Source organism: Ixodes scapularis, unplaced genomic scaffold (genome assembly GCF_016920785.2).
Source record: "Ixodes scapularis isolate PalLabHiFi unplaced genomic scaffold, ASM1692078v2 PGA_scaffold11__112_contigs__length_91849675, whole genome shotgun sequence".
NCBI lineage: Eukaryota > Metazoa > Arthropoda > Arachnida > Ixodida > Ixodidae > Ixodes > Ixodes scapularis.
Genome location: NW_024609837.1, coordinates 39,669,351 through 39,690,202, shown reverse-complemented (window position 1 = coordinate 39,690,202; position 20,852 = coordinate 39,669,351). Strand labels below are relative to the sequence as shown.

General features: G+C 47.4%; 1 protein-coding gene across 1 annotated transcript in view; it reads right to left on the bottom strand.

Moving 5' to 3' along the window:
* The window catches only part of LOC8041302, an 88,990-nt gene that overhangs the window by 6,478 nt on the left and 61,660 nt on the right, over window positions 1-20,852 (bottom strand). The window contains exon 3 of the mRNA XM_042288976.1: window positions 1,235-1,445. Within this exon, the coding sequence (XP_042144910.1) occupies window positions 1,235-1,445 (211 nt within the window). The remainder of the gene's footprint in view (window positions 1-1,234; window positions 1,446-20,852) is intronic.

Sequence of the window (20,852 nt, the reverse complement as noted above, 5' to 3'; positions counted from 1 at the left end):
TTTTTGGCTAGCTTCTCCGGATTTCGTGAAAGCAAATTTTATGAAACCTCGGCAAGTGACGTTACATTACTTCAGTTTCTCCTCTAGATTTAACGGGAAAATCGACATCACGTGACCTCAACGCCTATTCAGTTTCCCCGCCACATTTACCGGGGAAAATAATGTCACGTGACTTTATGTCACGGGACCAATACACAAATTCAGTTTTCCCACTACATTTAGCGAGGAAATTGACGTCACGTGACCTGACATCACCTGATGCAAGAACGCCTCACGCATACAGCACAATTGCCTATCAATATTTCACACAATTTTATTCTTTCTATTTTAACTATGGATATTGCTGCTTTTTGCGCTAGTGCCACTTAAAGATAAGTTTCGTTCACAACGACGTCTTGAGCACTCACACCTTAGAAGCCGAAGCTTTTTTTTTTTTTTTCATTTTGTCGTCTTCAGTGAATCTGGGAGCTACTTCAGGTGGCGAGCACGACGGAACTCGGCGACAGTACGCGGCAAACTCAACAGACGCGCTTCTCTTGCCGGTCGCCGGGACGCTGGCAATGCGCTAATTGCTTCGGCGCGAGCGCGCCTTGAACGCGCTTGCGACTACGCGCTGGGATTAATTTCCGATGAGATTAAAGAAAGGTACACGCCCCCATCATCAAGGCGGTATGCGGCGAGCATGTAGTTCCAAAACGCGATCTTTCGCTCGTGGGAGCGAGAGTTCGACAAAGCTGCGCCCTTGCTGTTTGCTCTCCGAAGGCTGGAATACACAAGACATTGGCCGTAGATTTCTTGTCTGGTAATTCTTAGTCGACAAAAACCACGTACCCTTCGAGGTACTTCCTCTCCATTTTAGAACGCCAAGTTCTTGGTCATAAAAACCGGTGGATTTCCGAAAGGCGTGAAAAAAGGTAAAACAACAATTTCTGGGACCGGCACACGAGCCACGACGCCGGTTTTCGGCGCCCGAACGACGAAAACTGACGCCACTGTTCCCTGTACTCGAGGAGCAGACTGTGATTTCTCTCGCTCTGATTGGAGGGTAGAGTGGGCGGAGACAAAAGCAGCTCGCCCTTGGGTCTGCTAGGTCTGACAACTTTCATTCCAATGAGAGCTCGTCGCAGTGACGTCACTCTACCAGCTGCGTAAGAAGCGGACGAACATGGTTGCCGTATTGCTTTGCCTGGCCGGTAGCCAAGGTCATCGCGACTCAAGGGGGGCAGGGACTCACCGACGACGGCGAGCGAGATGTTGAGGCTCATCTTTGGCTCGGTGGAGACCTGGCACTCGTAGACGCCGGCGTCCCACTTCTGGGTGTAGCGCACCTCCAGGGTCCAGTCCTCGGAGCCCTCCAGGTGGATCGAGTGGAACCGCTGGTCCGACGTGTACGTGTACGTGCCCACCGTCAGGATGTGCAGGTCACGCTGACGCACCCACGACACCTGCACACAGAGGGACGAAGGGAATGGAAAGTCAGGTTATGTCGAACACTACTCAGACGTAGGACAGCGAGAGCAGACAGAAGCGATCCGAGAGGATATCAACACCATTTGTCATCGATATGAACCTGCTGTGCGGTTTTTAAAAGGTTTGTTGGCGGGTTGTGAGGAGGCCCATATCAAATTCTTCGAAGAGGAAGAGGTTCAATTCGTGATCATCGGGGGATAAAGATGAGCGAGACGAATGTGTTAGTACGTCCTAATTTACTGTTTTCGCAATTGTACACCGAGAAGAAAGGGGGAACAGCAAATAACGGAGCTCGAAACAGGCCTTGACTCAGGAATGCCACCTGCGTTGGGAAACAGAGCACGCTCCAAGCGGCAGTCACATCAGACAGAATACACTGTGCTTGCTGCTGACGACAGCATTATCTGGAGACGCGCTTCAAGCACATTCGAAGCTTGTTTGCATCACACATAATGTACGCTTCAATGAGGGAGTCATGTTCTTGATGGACAGTAAAGCGTAACTCTCGGACAACTCTAGCTGAGTTTAGTCATTTAATACACACTGCTGAAGAAATAGCTTTATGCATCAACTAGACCAACTGTTTATATACAAAGCTGTCACTCAAACTGTTTTCGCTACAAGGGAAAAAATAACAATATTGGTCGTCAGAGCACAGCTAAATCTTGCAGCTGCAGAAATTTAGAGATCGCTGTCAGGATGGTGGCTCAGAAAACTATAAAACCAGCGAAATATATTCTCCACCGACTGGGAGAAGTCTGAGTTGCCGGAAATGCGTCGAGCGATGTTCATTGTCTGCGAGGACTGTACGACTGACATCTCTTTCCGAAATTGAAAGCCGAAATCCTTTTCGTCATTATCTTCTCCTCGGAAATAACTTCATTTTAATCCAACAACGTTTCGCTTTTTTTTTATATATCATAATTTTTGTATTGACCTAAGAAAGCCTTGAAGTATTAAGGAGAGATAAAGCGAGTTGAAATATGTATATGTTGTCCGGTAAAATTTTTATCTATATACTTACCCATATAGTAAAAATTTCCTATGCGATCGATGTGCAGAGTGTTTACCACGTTATATGCCAAGTATACAAGAATAAATTGTGTAACTAAAAGTAAGTAACAACCAGGCTTTGATTCTTATTATGAATAATTTAAGTTTGGAATAAACAGACCGTGCTAAAGCCTTTGAAAGCATACAAGAGTCCCATGCGATTTTTGTATGCTTTCACAAACATCAGCCCATCTGTGTGTGTGTGTTTGTGTGTGCGCGCGCACACAAACACATGCACACACGCACGAACATACAGGTACACACGCGCACGCGCGCACCAACACGACAACACATACACACGAATCCACATGCATGCACACGCAAGCACACAAAAAACATAACTGGCGATGTACTACAATGCGAGGTGTCTTCTCGGGTCTACGTACAACCTTCGCTCAATCGCTTTCGGTATTATTTTTAAAGGGCAACTCCGCTTAATTTCAAAAATTTTGAGATAGTGGCCGATTTTGCTTTTTGAAGCACTCAAAAACAATCCCCAATCCTTTGTTTCGCGAAAAATAAAATATTTTTCGTGTAATTTTACTCTAGCCATGATCACAAACCGAAACCGAAACGGTGGCAAAGCCGGACAACATTGTATATTCGGCATCACTAAGCATGTACACCCACGTGATATACAAGGGGAAGAAGGAGCTCCCCTCTTATCAGGACCCTCCTTTGTGCCTCCTGGATTAGCACAGGCGTCGCTATTCTCCTCCCAGGAGATTATAGAAGATTAACCTGTCACTCAAAATTCTTACAAAAGCAGCTTCCCTCTCCTCCTTTTACTTGGTGTTCAAAAGTATGCGATGTAACACAAGCCGCGCTCAACGAGGCGATCGGCTTATCAGTAGTATCAATAGTCGAGCGCCGGGCCGGCCGAGCGCGTCACTCACGTCTTTCACGGCGCTGGCGCCACCCGTGCTCTCCCCAAAAAAAAAAAAAAAAAAATTGAAAAAAAAAAAAAAAAAAAAAAAAAAAGAAGCTGTACATGTTTGATGACGTCGCGGACGTGCCGGGAGAAGGAATTTGGAGGAAGCGGAAATGCAGCCGGGCAGTGTTGCCTGGCCCGCACGTCTCAACCAAAACCAGCGGATTCGTGCTTGTAAAACTTTGACAGCGATTTTAATGAACTTCTAGGCGGAATTCCGTCGTAATATTTGCCATGGGGGTTTTGTAGATGATAACAAAGAGAACTGTATAGTTTTGCACTACTGGAAAAGAAGCGGAGTTGCCCTTTAAGCAGTTTTGATACCCTGTACTCCGCTTCGGCCTCTCGAGTTGTTCCGCGCTGTTCGATTTCATATTTCTTTTTTAGTTCACTGCAATTTTCAAATTGCACGCATATTTTTTTTGTCTCCTCAAAATCGAAGAAAGCTCACCCAGGCACCATTTCATTAATAATAATAATAAATATTTTAAAAAAAATGAAGGAGGCGGAAAAAGGAAGAGTGGAGGGGGGAGGGGGGGGGGGGAAGTTGTTATTGGGAACTTTGATTTGGGTGATTGGACGCGCTCGCTGTTTGCCTTCTACGAAACAATCGTTGTTGTTTTCGGGGTACAATTATAATGTCTGAACAAATCGAATGAGACGATGCGAAGTAGGACAGCAGGAATAAGCGAGATAAGAAAGAAGAAAACAATCGCCGCAACAGCGAGCTTGGAAGCGCGATGCTCTCGACCGAGAAAGAAGGGTGCATCGTGTTTCTCTTCCCACAAAAAACAAAACAAATACAATAAAACTTTTCTTCATTTTAAAGCCAAACATACACAAACAATTATGTACTACCGAACGTTTATCCTCTAACCAGATGTAGTGCTAGCGGGCCAAACCAGACTTCACGGTGATTTTCAGTATTTTAATGGGAAAATGGGATCCTTTATTGACTGCTTTCGGCAGCTGGCGTAATCGACAGCTCCACTGGCTGCTCTTTTCCCATCGGAAATTTCAGAAAAACACTTGTATAACTCTCGTAAAAAGTAACGGTTAGTTTTAAAAACTTGGCATCTGGTTTTGACCGGTAGTGCTACATTTGGGAGGAGAATGAGGACTCGGTTATGCGTAATTTGTTTTTTTCGACAGAACCCTCGTCGCCCCCCCCCCCCTCACCCTCCCCCAAAAAAACTATTTTTAACATTTTGCAGAAAACACGCAAGCATTTGAAAATCGGAAAGGAAAAACAGGCACAGAGGTGGCGAAAAAAAAAAAAAGAGAGCAAGGAGATAAAAAAGAAAAACGATGAAAAAAGATAACAGAAAAAAAAAAGGTATGCAGTCAAGAAAAAAAGCCGCTTACAACTCCCTGTAACACCGAATTAGAGCGCAGCTCTTGAGGAGGAGGAGGGAAGGGCACTGGGGGGGGTTAAACTAACCAGTGGGGGTTCACGTGACCTTGGGGGTCACGTGACCCCCAGTGCCAATGATGTCATCACTGACGTCACTGATGACGTCATCACTGACGATGACGATGCGGGTACCGATGACGTCATTAGTGACGTCACTGATGACTTCACCAGTGATGATGACGATGACGATGCGAATGTCGGTGACGTCATCAGTGACGTCGCTGATGACGTCATCAGTGATGATGACGTCATCAGCGAGTGATGAGTGATGATGACGATGCGGATGCCGGTGACGACATCAGTGACGTCACTGATGATGTCATCAGTGATGATGACGATGACGATGCGGATGTCGGTAACGTCATCAGTGATGATGACGATGACGATGCGGATGCCGGTGACGTCATCAATGATGATGACGATGTGGATGCCGGTGACGTCATCAGTGATGATGACGATGACGATGTGGATGCCGGTGACGTCATCAGTGATGATGACGATGACGATGCGGATGCCGGTGACGTCATCAGTGATGATGACGATGTGGATGCCGGTGACGTCATCAGTGATGATGACGATGACGATGTGGATGCCGGTGACGTCATCAGTGATGATGACGATGATGATGTGGATGCCGGTGACGTCATCAGTGATGATGACGATGACGATGTGGATGCCGGTGACGTCATCAGTGATGATGACGATGACGATGCGGATACCGGTGACGTCATCAGTGATGATGACGATGACGATGTGGATGCCGGTGACGTCATCAGTGATGATGACGATGACGATGTGGATGCCGGTGACGTCATCAGTGATGATGACGATGACGATGTGGATGCCGGTGACGTCATCAGTGATGATGGCGATGACGATGTGGATGCCGGTGACGTCATCAGTGAGGATGACGTCATCGGGGGGTCACGCGACATCGGCAGGGTCACGTGACCTCGGGGGGTCACGTGACCTCGAGGAGGGGGTCACGTGACCTCAGGGGAGTCACGTGACTTCGGGGGTCACGTGACCTCGGGGGGTCACGTGCCCCCCACGAGGTCACGTGACCCCGGTGGGGGGCTCGCGCGGTGCATTATGGGACATTTCCCATGATGCACCGGGGTCACGTGCCCCCCACGAGGTCACGTGACCCCGGTGGGGGGCTCGCGCGGTGCATTATGGGACATTTCCCATGATGCACCGCGCGGTTACGCCGACGCCGACGGCGACGCCGCTCAAGCCGGAAACGGGCCCCTAAGAGCTGCGCTCTAAAAGACGGGCCGGTATAGACCTTTTCCCCGGGGGCGTCGCTTCCAGTACGGGGGAATACGTCGTTCAGTCTATTTATGATTTAATTACTTCTGTCACCCATTCCCCTTTTAGACGGCAGCTATTAGGCGCCAGTTTCCGTGTTTCACGGCGTCGGCGTCGGCGTAACCGCGCTAAATTTAGCGGGAAAATTGACGTTATGTGACAAAAACACCAATTTACTTCCCCGCTAAATTAAGTGAGGAAATTCAGTTTCTCCGCTAGATTTAGCTGGAAAATTGACGTCACGTGACCTCGACACAAATTCAATTCTCCGCTAAAATTAGTGGGGAGTTGAATTTCTGTTGAGGTCACGTGAGGTCAATTTTCCGCTAAATCTAGTGGAGAAACTGAATTTATTTCTAGGTGAGGATACTCAAAGTGAAGTGACGTCATTTTCCCCGCTAACTTTAGTTGGAAAACTGAATTGGAGGAGGAGGCAAGAGGAGGGAATTGAGAAGAATGAGCGGAGGAGGGAAGGAGAGGGGGAGGAGGTGAGGGTATGGAGAAGAAACAGGGCCACACCCTCCCCTCCTCCTCCTCAAGTGCTGCTCTCTAATTTCGCGTTACAAAGATTCGCAAACGTCTGACATTTTTTGCTCTTGTATGTATTTCTTAACCTATTCAAGCTTGTGAGGCCTTACCGTTTTTTGTTATTTTTTTTTTTTTGTCCTCCATGCCGGATATGTAAACGACGCGGTTGCAGATCCGATGGTAAAGGGAAAAAAAGGTCGGCTCTGACGTCACGCCGCTGCGAGGGCGCTGCTGCTGGCACGCACGGCGCATGCGCAATCCCCCAAATCTCACAAATTCGTCGTTCTGAGCACGTGCAATGTCCACGCCTGTTGTGGACGAATGCCGCTCTGTTTATAAAGAGAGCGTTGGACTATGCGGAGCGCAAGTTCGTCTGCTTCTTGCACAGCGGTTGCGATATTGTCAGAACGCCCAGTTCTTATTGGATGATTGAAATAAAAAATAGTGGGTAGATTTTAAGGCATCTAGCACTGAGTTGTACCCACTATCCTTTCAATCAAAGCCAATCAGAGCTCGTCGTTGTTCTGACGTCACCGCAATCAATGCGCAAGATGTAGACGACTTGCTCTCCGCATAGTATGAGAGCGAAATCTATAGAGAGAGAGCAAAAGAAAGAGGGGAAATAGGGAATAGGGAAAGGGATGGACCTAAAACGCAGCAAAGAGAAGATGAAGAAAACGAAAAAGAAGTGAAAGACAGTTATAAGGGGAAAGAGAAGAATCAAGACGGCGAAAGTATGGCTGAAATAGCTAGTGAGAGAGGTATGGAAACAAGAGCGACATTAAATTCGAGATTTCCGAAAACTACGTATGCAAGAAGAAAAAAAATTCAAGAGAGGGAAAAATATGCACAGAGGACAGTTGGAGAAACTGGATGAGAAAGACAGAAATGGGTGCCAAGTTGTAATTGGGAGCGCGTCCAATATTCCCCGCAGAGCGCCTCCACTGGCTGCTTGAAGGCGGGACAATTATTGGAACGGTCGACAAAGCTCCGGAACGCATCGAGCGACCATTTTTGGGCCGGAACGAACGTCAAACGCGTTTTTGATGGGCGCGAGTCGCGGAAGCGGAATGCTAGTGGGCGGAAATGCGACATTTCGGCGCGCCTCGGACGAATATCAATTGAAAAAGAACAAATTAGAGTGCGACAAAATTCGTGCTGACCTTTTTTGCGCGTTGTTGTTGTTGTTTTGCTTCGCATAGTCGTTGGAAGACTTTTGCCAGGTGTCGTGTGTATTTGTGTTTTCTGTGCGTTTGGGGAAATAGAGTCATCGTGAAGGTACTGTTGACTTCTTGTGTCATCATCCATTTTAGTTAAAAACCCGTCGAAAATTCAAATTAATCAATCAGTCATAAATACGACTTTTTGTCGAATCAGGAATCAATTTGGCAAGAGCAACATATATATATATATATATATATATATATATATATATATATATATATATATATAATGACGAAGGCTCTCTCCGAAATAAGAGAAAGATAAAGAGAGACAGAGCGACAGGATGGTGAAAATAAGTAGGAATAATTATATTTATGTGATCACTATCTCCTGTGGCTCTTTCCTCGCTTAGAGGGGCCAGAGAACGATATTAGGTAGAAATGTTTGTGATTTTACACAAGCATACTTGCGGTGGTGGGAGCCAAGTATAGCTCGCATGCAGCATGAATGCCAAATTTGACGTTTGTGTATGATTAGCGTAAGGTCAGTTTGTCTTTGAGGCGCGGCAACACGGGTTCACGCTGTAGATGAGAAATTTAGCCAGTGAAGTACAACTGCTAACCTGGGATCTTTAACGTGCATCCCGCTGTAGTGATATTCTACCTCACGCCGGTACAATGATCATCAAAATCGGAACAGGCAGGGGTGAGGATTGGACCGCACGGAACGCCACTGAACAAAAAGCTTATTTTTCGCCGTGTAATTTCAAGGATAAAAACTAACGTTTTTCTTTGAGTCCCTTCTTTTGAAAAGTTCATAACGAATTTGTAGGGATTGCATCGTTGGCATTGTCAACAATTCAAATCCCATTATTTTGCCATCAGGCTTTGCGATCCCCGAGGTGATGAAACGTCTCATATACGGTGGACACAAGCGTCTTGTGAGCATTCGATTTGGTCTTGTGACAAACAATGACCTTGAAGCTAGTAACGTTGCCTTGTAGAGTCCAAGCGCTAAGGCGGCCTCATGTCTGGCGCCACAAATCACGCAGATGTGACGCAAACACCGCATGCCACGCGCGGCACTCAAACGACAGGGACACGAGCTCGAACCGAACAGATTGAGACTAGGGATAACCAGCGTGGCAGCAGGACGGTCATTTCGTTCAAGCCTTTTCGTTTAATTTTTTTTAATTGTGATGACAAAGTTTGTTTTGTTTTTAAAACAGCAAGCGTCTTAATCTCGACCACAAATTGGTGACCCGGGACACACATCACCTCTGAAGACCATCCTCTCCCTCTGCTTCACCAATCTATTCAACAACCGGTTCCGTTCGCCATGGCGAATTCTGAAGAACCCGCCGCTGCGCAACTGTCAGCTACCCACCTCCGCCTGCCTCGATACTGGCCAGCAGACCCACAATTCTGGTTCGCCAAGGTGGAACGTTTGTTTGCTACTTCGAGGATTACAACACAAGAAAGGTTCCATCATGTCATCGCAGTGCTACCGCCGTATATCGCAGCGGAAATCAAGGACCTGATTCCAACCCCACCTGCAAGCATTCCATACGACATCCTCAAGGTGGTGCTGATACAAAGGACCACGTCGTCGTGCCAGCGCCGTCTCCAGCAGCTCCTCACTTCAGAGGAGTTGGGCGACCGCAAGCCTTCCCAACTGTTGCGGCGCTTACAACAACTTCTGGGAGAGAAAGCGCCTACTTTCGACGTAACGTTGCTTTGGGAACTCTTCTTACAACGGCTCGCCACAAACGTCCCCATGGCCCTTTCGTCTGCGGCTAGAATCAACCTCGACGAACTGGCAAAGCTCGCGGACTCCGTCAGGTAGGTCGCTGTGCCCCCACCTGGACTTCAACTGCTGGCATGACGACTCCCGCAACGAACGTCAGCGGCGTTACGGAGGAATTTCCCCTTGAGATTAGACGCCTCTCGGCTTAGATCGGTGTTCTCAGTGCCTGACTTCCAACAAACCAACGTCGCAGATCAACTTCTCGACAACGTTGACATCGCCCTTCCAAGGTACGTGCTGGTACCATTGCACTTTTGGCGCTGAAGCTAAGACGTTCGTTCCCCCATGCACGGCCTCGGAAAACGTCAAGACCCAACACTAAAGGCGGCGAGTGATGCCCGATCCGAAACCAGCCATCTCTTTTTCATATTGGACAAGAATTCTCGTCCTCGGCTGCTTGTCGCTACCGGCGCCAAGTTGAGCATTCTTCTAGTGACGTTCATTTCCATCAAGCCAGAGCGCTCCAACGTAACCTTGAGACCGGCGAACAAGTCCACCATCGCAACCTACGGTGAATGGGTGCTCACAGTAAACATTGGCTTCAGTCGACCTTCAAGGTGGATGTTCCTGGTAGCCGATGTAACGTACCCAATTTTAGGGGCTTATTTCTTTGACATTTAAACCTTCTGGGGGATATGCAGCGGTTACGCCTTGTGAATCTAAGACTCGCTGGTAGTCTGAGGCATAGCATCAACCTCACTGCTACCGCAGCGTTGTACTCCGACCTCAACAATATTCAAAATTATTCTCGAGCGGTTCTCCACGCTTACACGTTTAGCCAACTTTCTACAATCAGTGAAACACGACGTCACACATCACATCGTGACGTCTGGCCCTCCCACTCATGCTCGCCCTCGCCGACCGCTGGAAGATCGGCTAATTATTGCGAAGGGTGAGGTCGAGCATATGCTTGAGCTAGGTCTTATGAGGTCTTCGTCGAGTCCATGGGCATCACCCCTCCATATGGTGCAAAATAAATACCCAGGTGATTAGCGGCCCTGCGGTGGCTACCGCGCACTCAACAACTGCATCATTCCAGACCGCTATCCTCTATCACACATTACGAAGTTAATTGCATCGCTGGAAGGGATGACCATGTTTTCGAAAGTTGATCTGGTCAGAGCACACCACCAAATGCCCGTGGAGACCTCCAGCATACTGAAGACAGCCATAGTTACACCTTTTGGTCTGTTGGAGGATGTCAGGATGTCATTTGGGCTTCGTAACGCTGCCCAGACATTTCAGAGGTTCGTCGACAGCGTCACCCGTGGGCTGACGTTTTACTTTGCCTACATCGACGAGATCCTGGGGTCTAGCACTGACGCCGAGCAACACCCGCGAGCATCTGGATATCTTTCCCCTGCACCTGGCGCAGTACGGGCTTATCATCAATATGGTCAAATGAGAGTTTGGCGTTTCTGAGCCGAAGTTTCTTGACCACCACGTAAACTCCAAGGGAATCCGCCCACTTCCGTCAAACGTGAATGCGGTCAAGAACTTCTTTACGCTAACATCGGGCAGGAAGCTTCGCGCGTTCCTTGTTTGGACTTGTGAATTTCCATCGACCACTGCGCAACCTTTTAGAGCGCAGCTCTTAGGGGCCCGTTTCCAGCCTGAGCGGCGTCGGCGTCGGCGTCGGCGTAACCGGGGGGGGGGGGGGGTCACGTGACCCCCCCCCCCGAGGTCACGTGACCTCCCCTTCGAGATCCCGTGACCCCCCGAGGTCACGTGACCACCCCCCCCCCCCCGAGGTCACGTGACCCCCCAGGTCACGTGAACCCCCTCCCCCGAGGTCACGTGACCCCCCCGGCGTCACGTGACTACCCGCAGGTGACGTGACCCCCCTCAGTACCCTTCCCTACTCCTCTTCAAGAGCTGCGCTCCAATTCGGCGTTACAGGGATTTGTAAACGGCTTTCATTTTTTTACGGCCACTGACTGATCTCCTGAATCGAAACCAGACCAAATTTTTGACTTCACTAAGGTCCCCAGTGGCTGCGGAGGAGTTCCTCACGATAAAGTAATCGCTCGCAGAAGCTTCTCTGTTAGCACATCTGCTTGATGCTTAACCTTTCTGCGTGATGATGAATACCTCAGATGTCGCTCTCGGTCGAGTTCTATAACAGCTTGTTGGTAGACATGGGCAGCCCCTAGAATACTTTTCAAAGAAACTGGCACCAGCGGAGACCCGCTACAGTGCATTATGTTCAAAACTCCTTGGCATCTACTTCATCATCAAATATTTTAGGCACTGCCTAGAGGTTCAGGTATTCCATTTCCTCACCGGCCACAAGCCGACCACTTTCGCACTTCTTCAAGCCACACAAAGCCGTCTCTTCCCTTGGGAGAGTCGGCACCATTCGTTCATCACTGAGTTCACCAGTTGTTATGTCTGAACAGCCATAGTTGGCTTACTGATGTTTAATATATACAAGAAAAAGGAACAAGACTGGCCCTATGGCCGTTAGAGTCGAGAGCCAGGGATCAAATGCCTCAGTTTGGGGAAGCCACGCTCAGAAAGCGCGCGCCCTTCTTCGTTCTGCTTCTGATGATAGCTGTTCACAGAAGAACTGCGAACACACCACCAGTGATATTTGCCTCATCAAAGGCACTGACAACTCTGCTGCGGATACTTTGCCTCGGATCCCTGGCTGCAACACCATTCCTAACGCTGTGTATTTAACAGTTCTAGTCTCACCTCAGCAAGGCGACCAATAGATCCAGAGACTGAGATACGCATCAAGCAACTTTTATCTGTGTGACGTTTCGCACAGTCAGGTTGCGATGCAACAGTCATCTGTGACATGTCCACTGGATCACTCCGACCGGTGGTACCTCCTATTTTATGGCGACCGATGCCACCAAGCGAACTGCGCAGGCGCGCGCATTCCGGAAGTATTACCGCCGCCATGCTACTTGTAGTCATCGCTCTCCGGCTTCCCGGCTGAAAAGGGCTCATGTGGGCGTACATCATTGTTTGGGAAGCCCCGGTGTTAGCTTGGATTCTCCTGCATATCAGTACTTTATAAGATTGTGTTGTTTGTGAAGCCTTAGTTTGTCATCAAGCGCAAAAAAACAGTTTCGGTCGTCTTATCGCTTTAGAATCGCTTTGTCGTCTGCTTCGTTGTCGTCCGCTTCTTCGCCTTCGTGAGCGCCCGTGAACCCACTGCGTTCACGGGGTGGTCTTACTGCAACAGCGGCAAAAACGACCAGGCCACTACTCCCTCGAGCACTCCGGGTGCTCCTACCTCTCAATAAACTTGGAAGCAAGTGAATATCTACCTCAACGTCAAAGAGCAGAAAATTCGAGGGACCATCGGCTAGGTGTAGCACCGCGGAACAGCGTCAAATGTGTCGGTGAAATACTGAGCTATGTAGTGCGCAGGCATGGGCATAACTTTTATTCGACAATGAAGAAATACGAGCTCAATAGACATTCTTGGAAAGCGATAGTTTTCTAAACTCGTTCTATTCTGGTTGAGAGCCTTTGCGACAGGGTACACATGAACTGCGGGGGGAAGCCTGCACACAAAGAAACCATCTACGAAAAGAACCTGCCTGACGAGCCATAACAACTCGCATTTAAATGAAACGTAACCATGAGAGATGCCTGAGAACTTCGGGTAGAGATGAGCTCTTGTGTACAGCTTCTATTCAATTTTATTTGGTTTGCTCAAGCTCCGAACGGTAAGAGCTGACCGACGGAGAATGCTTTTTTCCGCTGTGTCGATTGGTCTTAATACAGAATGGATCAGTAGCGCCAGCAAAATCAGGTTGTGGCATAATCGCCCACTAAAAAAAATTAAGTCTGATTTTGAAAATGTCGTTTTATTTCAAGTTATATATATATATATATATATATACATACATACATACCGAGAATCGCTGCTCTTTCTTCGGCGATTGTACTGATCTCTTGAAGCACAGTTGTGCTCAAAACATGTATCAATAACAGTTGTAACCACCAAAATGCATCAAGCAAACATTGTATTAAAAACGGTCGCCGCAGGGCAGTGTGGAAGTTCCGATTGAGATAGACCAACGGATATACCGCTACGGAGCGAGTGCTCTGAAAGATTCCAACGTACGGAACACTTTGGTACGCGCTACTACATCTCATGTCCTGTGTAAGCTTATACTTTTTAGTTATCGTGCAATGGGGTAAATATAAATTATAAATCAAATAACGAAACAAATCTAAAAACACTTTTTCCTGCCGCTCTTCTGCCGTTTTCTTTACGTGTTTTAGACACTCTTTACGTGCACTGCTTTCTTCCGGGAAGATATAAAATCTATGCCTTTTTGCCTGGCATAGAGCACCTTGACACAGAACGGGTGAAGACACCCAATAAAAACCGTGAGTAAACGGCCGACTAAAAGTTTCGTGCTAACCTGAAAATTCCCAAACGCCGGACGTACAACGCGCCTTGACGCGGCCAGAAACTGGGGAGAACTACAGGTACCAGAATGCACCGCGGCAGCGGTGGCGTCGTGCAACTCCTTGTGAGATCGGTCTATTTTCAACTCGCTGCTCCGCCTTTCGGATCCCGGCATCCGAGCGACCCAATACCTCATCGTTCAACTCTTTGTTTGCCAAAGGATGAACTGAGATGTGCGCGAGTGGGCTCGTACGTGCCTGCATTGCCAGCGATCTAAGGTTCAACGACATACCTTTGCACTTTTCGCTACAATGTACACCGCCACTGCTCGTTTTGGAAATATCCACGTGGATATTGTCAGACATTTAGCGTCATCTAATGGAGCCACATAGATAGTCACGGTCATAGACTGATTTACTCGTTGGCCGGAGGCCTTCCCCAACGCAGACATATGCGCGACGACCTTTGCGAAGACCTTCATCGACGGCTGGATATCGCGCTTCGGTGTCCCATTGTCCATTTCAACCGGACGAAGTGCACAATTTGAGTCAAAGTTGTTTCAAGAACTGATGGTACTCGTCGGATCATCTTGTATTTGTGTCACAGCATACCATCCCGCTGCCAACGGCCTTGTGGAATGGTTCCATCGAACGTTGAATGCCGCACTAAAAGATCACAGCAACTTTACAACTGGAGCACGCTACTTCCCATCGTGCTACTAGGCCTGCGAACCACTCTTAAGCCAGACTTGAAATGCACTGCCTCAGACCTAGTCTATGGGCAGAGGCTTCGCCTCCGACCTGAAATCTTCGCGACATCGCATGCTCGCTTCGCGTCACATTGTCTCAGCTACGTCCCTCAGCTTTGAGAAGTTTTGAGGAATCTTCGGCCCATACCAACAAGGGCATCACTACCGACACCCAACGTACGTGTGCGACGAGCTAACCTCGGCCATACATGTCTTCGTACATCGAGGCCCGGTCAAGAAACCGCTAGACTAACCCTACGACGTCCCGTTGAAGGTGCTGGAAAAACGATATAAGTTCTTTCTGCTGGATTTGAACCGAAGTCGGGACACAATTTCCACTTCGAAATATTAGCAGTACCCAGACTTCAGCCCTTATGTTGGCCACCTCTAGCCCCACTACCAGCACCGCACAGCCTCTGCCAACCACCAAGCACCAGAACCATCGCTCCGTCTCTTGGGCCCATCTCCCTAGAGGCTTCTATAGGGGGGAGCCTTTCTAGCGTCCAAGCACTAGGCGGCCTCATGTCTTGCGCGACATGTCACGCAAATGTGACGCATCTTTGCGTGCCACGTGAGGCGCTCAAGTGACAGAAACACCTGTTCGACCCAAACGCTCAAGACCAGCTATGACCAGCTTGGCAACAGGAGGGTCATTTTGGACAAGATCCTTCGTTTCGTTTTTTGTTTTTCTTTTTATTTTGTAGTGATAAGTATTGTTTTGTTTTTAAAAGATGAAACGTTTTCCTATCGACCACACCTCGACATGCATTCGGGTAGTGGATCGCGTCAAGTAAATGCGATAGCGGGAATAGCTGAACATTAACAAAGTTTAAAACTCAGCGCATGGCCTGTGCTTTGTGAACTCCAGGGTGTTGTAATGGTAAACATTAGGGCCTCATTATCGGCTCCGCATCACGCATTCGCTTGTTATCAACGCGAGCTAAAGGAACAGTGCAAAAGGGCGAATAAAATCAAATGCCGCTTCGAAGGGCGTGCTTATCAATCTCAAACATTGGCCAAACACGAGAGTTCAGTGACGACATTGGTCTAGAGCAGGGAAGGCCAGAGTGGCATAGGGTTGGAGCAGTGGACAAACCTAAAGACATTTAAAGAGCCGGAAGAAACAAAAGGCGGTCTCTTGCTTTTTTTAGCAGGAAACAGTATGGAGGGAACAGTCCTTTCCGAAGTGGTCTAGTATAAAGGTCGACTACAACAAATAACACCAGACAGCAAAACGCTTCTTCAACTGCAGAGCAAAAATGAATGCATGGTTCGCCAGTCCGCTACTGCCCCTGGCGCTCATTATGCGTACGGTTCGAAATTCTTTCAATAGAAGAAACAAGGTAACTGAACACATATACTCTACCTGTCAAAAACCAGTCCAGTTGTGTGTAAGAAGTGTGGTATAACGCTGGCCAAGTCTGCGAGCTTTATTTTTATTTTTTAATTCTATAACTTTTTTGTTTGTTTTGAGGGAACAGAAGAGGAAGTAAGGCAGGCTTACCAGGGAGCATCGAGCTACACTTGGACCCGCGAAGAGCCGCATGCGACTCGCGAGCCGCAGTTTGGCCACTCCTGGTCTAGAGCGTCCGACAATGACGACATAGTATCATAGTATTCTAGGGGTAGGACTGGCTGAATAGGTGCACGTGAATTCTGTTTTCTTCAAGCGTGTGGCTCTGCTTGGAAAAGCCTTAAATCGGTGGGGCGTCCACATTTTCGTGACTGGATGTTCATTCCAACAATTAGGAAGATTGCGCATGGTTGTTGCACGCTCTTGTCATTTCGGTTTTCTTTTGGTTCAGGCCAAGGACGTTATCATAAAAAAGATATATGCTAAAAATTAGAAACTACTTGCAGCTATAATGTTCAAAATGCAATACATGAGTTCTTTATTTTATATTATATTTTTTACTATAGTCCGACTCACTGGTTCGAGCGAACGCGATGCAAATTAAAATATGGCCAGAATCGCTTTGTTTGCGTTTACCTTTTTAACAAGCGGCGTTAACTTATTAAGAGAGTAAACTCGCCTCCTTTTTCGAATTTTATTTTAAGACTGCCAATATAGGTTTAAAAAACTAACGCGCATTTCGTAGGTTATGAACGTCAAGGAATATTTCTGAGCGGTATTTATTGAAAGTTCACAAATTGTTGCACCGTCCCTTTAAAAGCTTAAGGGCACCTTCCTTCACGATAATTTTCATACCTCGCTCAGGGACAGTCGAACGCTTCAATTGTATATATTTTTAGCACACCAACTCTATTTCAGAAAGGTTATAGTCCCCCTTGATAGTTTTGCGACACAAAAAAGTCGAAAGAGAATTCATGGCTGAGCAGATAAACGCTCCAAAAGCCGCATGCGCGAACGCGTATACACAAGAGGTGCACTTGTAACCATAACGCTTTGAATCGATATGGAGCGAATCAGGAACTGCAGAGATAGCCAACTCTAATTGAATATTATTTCCCTCCGAAATCTTACCGGTAATTTACGGCTAACCCGCGGTGCCCATAGACATTTTCCATTAAATCACGTTGTTTTCGAAAGACCCCACCAACGAGTCGGATGACTTATGCCGCACTTTCCAACAACCTATAGCGTTGGCCGATAGAACGTAGCGAAGCGATCAGCGGTGTCTAGCGTACCTACTACATCTTCCATTACGAAATTGGGGCTTCCAGTCGAAATTATCCGACCACTGCAACCTATCCTCCACATATACTGCGTCGGAATTTTCGGGGACGGGCGGGCTTTAAACACTGAGCACGTGGTCTGAGCACGAAGTTTGCATCCCGAGGTCGGGGTCGATTATCGAACCTTGATGTTGAAACTCCGGTATCCACTCTCTTTTCCAGGATAAGCGGAGGGTTGTAGCGCTTCAAACTTCAGGGCGGCAGCGTCAGTTTGTAATTGTTGGGCGAGTCGGCTGACTTCGAAAATGTGGCGCTCTTCAGCCGGTTAATATTTTGCCATGTGCGCAACGTGTGCCACGCCACGTGTAGAAATGGCACAGATATTATATGTTACTTTTAGAAGCGGATGTCGCGTGTAGACGCACTGCATGAAGTACGCCCTACACTGAGCTATGGGTTCAAGCCACTCTTAATTAGTACAATTTTTTGTTTGTCAATAGCGGTATGGATATACCGCTGAAGATATAACAAAACAGGTCACTGGTTTATAATTTAGACTAAGCGATGTTACTAATATACTTTGGATATTGCCATTTGACACGAGAGAAAGCATTTCTCACGCATTATTGATGAATTTATTACTTTATTGTTTGCTTTAGTTACGTAGCACACGACCTGCGCAAATGTTTTCAAAACAGAGTAGGCTGTTTTATCAGGGCTAAAAATAAATTTTAAAAATAGAAGAATATCAAGACAGGCTTCATTCGAAAACCTTAGCTGATCTCAGTGTACGAAGAACAAGCCATCATTAGCATATTAATTATCTGAATTACAGTAATCAACATTTTAAATATTTGCCTTCTCTGGAATTCTTTAATTAGAGATTTGATTTCTATCATTCAAATATCATAAAACAATATTTCAATCCAGAAAAATAAATATTTTTTGCGCTATTCAGCAGCGAAGTTAGGCTGTTGGAGTCCAACGCACCAAATGCTGAAATTCAAGAGAAAATGCACTTCGTGATTTTTGTTTTTCTGTTGTATTGGTTTCAGACCGCTAGGCGCCTATAAACCAACTAAAACTAACTGACATAACTTTAAAAAAAAGGTTTCCTCCGGCGAAATTGTTTGCTTTTTCAACAAATTGGAGCGCGCTTGAAGGTCACAGATATAAAAGGAAAGCGACAAAGTAACGAAGACAGGACACCATATCGTTTATATTTATTTGATCTGCCTCCTGTTTATTTTTTTACGTGTAAAAAAGTGCGACTAATTAATACTATTGTTTAAGCTATCATTCCAAAGATAGCAATCTTCTAACCACGTCCATTAAAAAAATTACGTAAATTGATAAAGAACAAGACACCAACAATGAGGAGAGAATAACGAAGGCTCTGTGGACAGAAGCTAAACGGAGAAGATGACTTTGTCACAAGTCGAATGGGACGCGGGAAGAAACGCCCGCTCATTGGTTGGGGCGTGTTCGATGTCAACGCGCTCCGTTTGCCTCGACCGTCGACTCGCTCGCTCGGTGGCGGAGACGGACGACGTCGAGGGAAAAGCCGCAAGATGCCGGGGATGGGGGGCAACTTTGTCTGTTGGTCTGTCGGAGAGATCCGCCCGCTCTCGCGTCGGCGTAACGGACAAAACACGATTAAAAAAAAAGTATAAGAATGCAATTCCGCGCAATGTTGTTTCGAGATAACCGTGCGAGAGAGCGAAGGAGAGATTTGTCTTTGTCCCTAAAATACGGAGACACTGCGCTGCAGAGTGTGCGCTAACGTAACATTGGCGCTCTCGCAAATTTTTCTCACACAAGGGATCTGCGACGGACCATTCCAGTAATCACTTTCTGCGCGTTGTCATCTTTCTTATACTGAGCAGTTAAAGGACTTTTGGGCATGCGCAGTATGTTGCTATCTTCAGCGTCACTTCAGACGCTACGCAGGCTGCCACAGCCTAGCGACACGCCGTTGTTTGTCCGGGTGATAAGCGTAGGAAAGTGTATTGGAAGCGTGCGACAAGACGTTGGCGCAACGGTACGGCTGCTAGCAGAAGCATTTCTTATAGGCCATGGCCGTACTGGAATACACATCCTGTGCAGCAGCCAACCTCTCTAATCAATGTCATCGTATACTTGAGCTCAGCGATATTCAAAACGTTCAGGACCACAGTCGGCGCCAACTTATTTTTTTCGTTCTTACTCAAGATGTAAAAATTAAGAACACAGATCTCCTTCATACGCTGGCAAAAAAAGTTCCGCGATCATTTCAGTTCTAGTACGTGGTCTACTCAATCTGGCAGAGACCGAAAATAAATGTGATAATTAGAGGAACAAAAGAAACGCTTATCACGTAGGCTTGATCAATTATTGGAACCGGTGAATGTCGTCTCGTAGTGATTTTCGGATCGTCGAGCACACATACCGGTTTGTAGAGTCATCCTCCAGCGGAGATAAACGAAAAACATGGCGGTACGCTGCCACCGTTACCGCTCACAACTGCGAGACACGCAATTGAACCCGAGATCCGACCAACTCCTGCGGGTCGTATGGCAGTAACACGAACAGAGCAACGCTGGACGTGGGTATATTTCCAAGTCAAAGTGGCAAACCTTTACTGCGGAGCAAGATCGAGAAACACTGCCACAAAAAAGGCGCATACGCGGTCAATTAAGACGCTGCTGGCGTATTAGAACAGTTCGGAGCGGACAGCGCTTCACGGCTTCCCCACGCTACGTAACGCAGACGCTGTCACCGGTGGCGATGCCAACCAGCTGCCAAGGCGGAGCGGCGCGCCCTCTATGCAGTGCGCAAGTTCGTCTGTTTCTTGCGCAGGGGTTCAGTGACGTCAGAACGCGCCAAGCTCTGATTGGAAGGATAGTGGGCATACCTCAAGGCAGCTAGCGTTGAGGTCTACCCACTGGGAGTTCAGACGTCATAGAAAGGCGGGGCGTGTTTTATTATGTTGACGCTTCCTGCTTCGTGATTGGTTGTTCCGCGTCTACGTCGGCCAATGCCGCGATCTCATTGGCTGAGGAGCGTTAATAAAATGCAGGAAACTTGCCACGCTCTCCGTTTCTTCATTACGCAAGGATAAATTGACTTCCATTCTAAGCGGAGAGCAGCTCGCGCCGTTTAGGTGACTGGCTGCCGCTGAAAATTAAATCTGCCTGGCAGTTTGTCTTGGGACGTTTCCAAAACTAACGGGGTGCTTTTCCAACTGAGCTGACCAGGAACTGGCATTCCGTAGAGCAGACGGATGTTAACAGTTGCCGCCAATCTTGATCATATAACAACCCCAAGGATGAGATTAGTCGTCAATGATTCGATATACCGAGTTTGAGGGAAAGTCCCCAAAACTCAGTATATCAAAGAGTTTCTGATGTTATCAGCGACTACGGCTGCATTC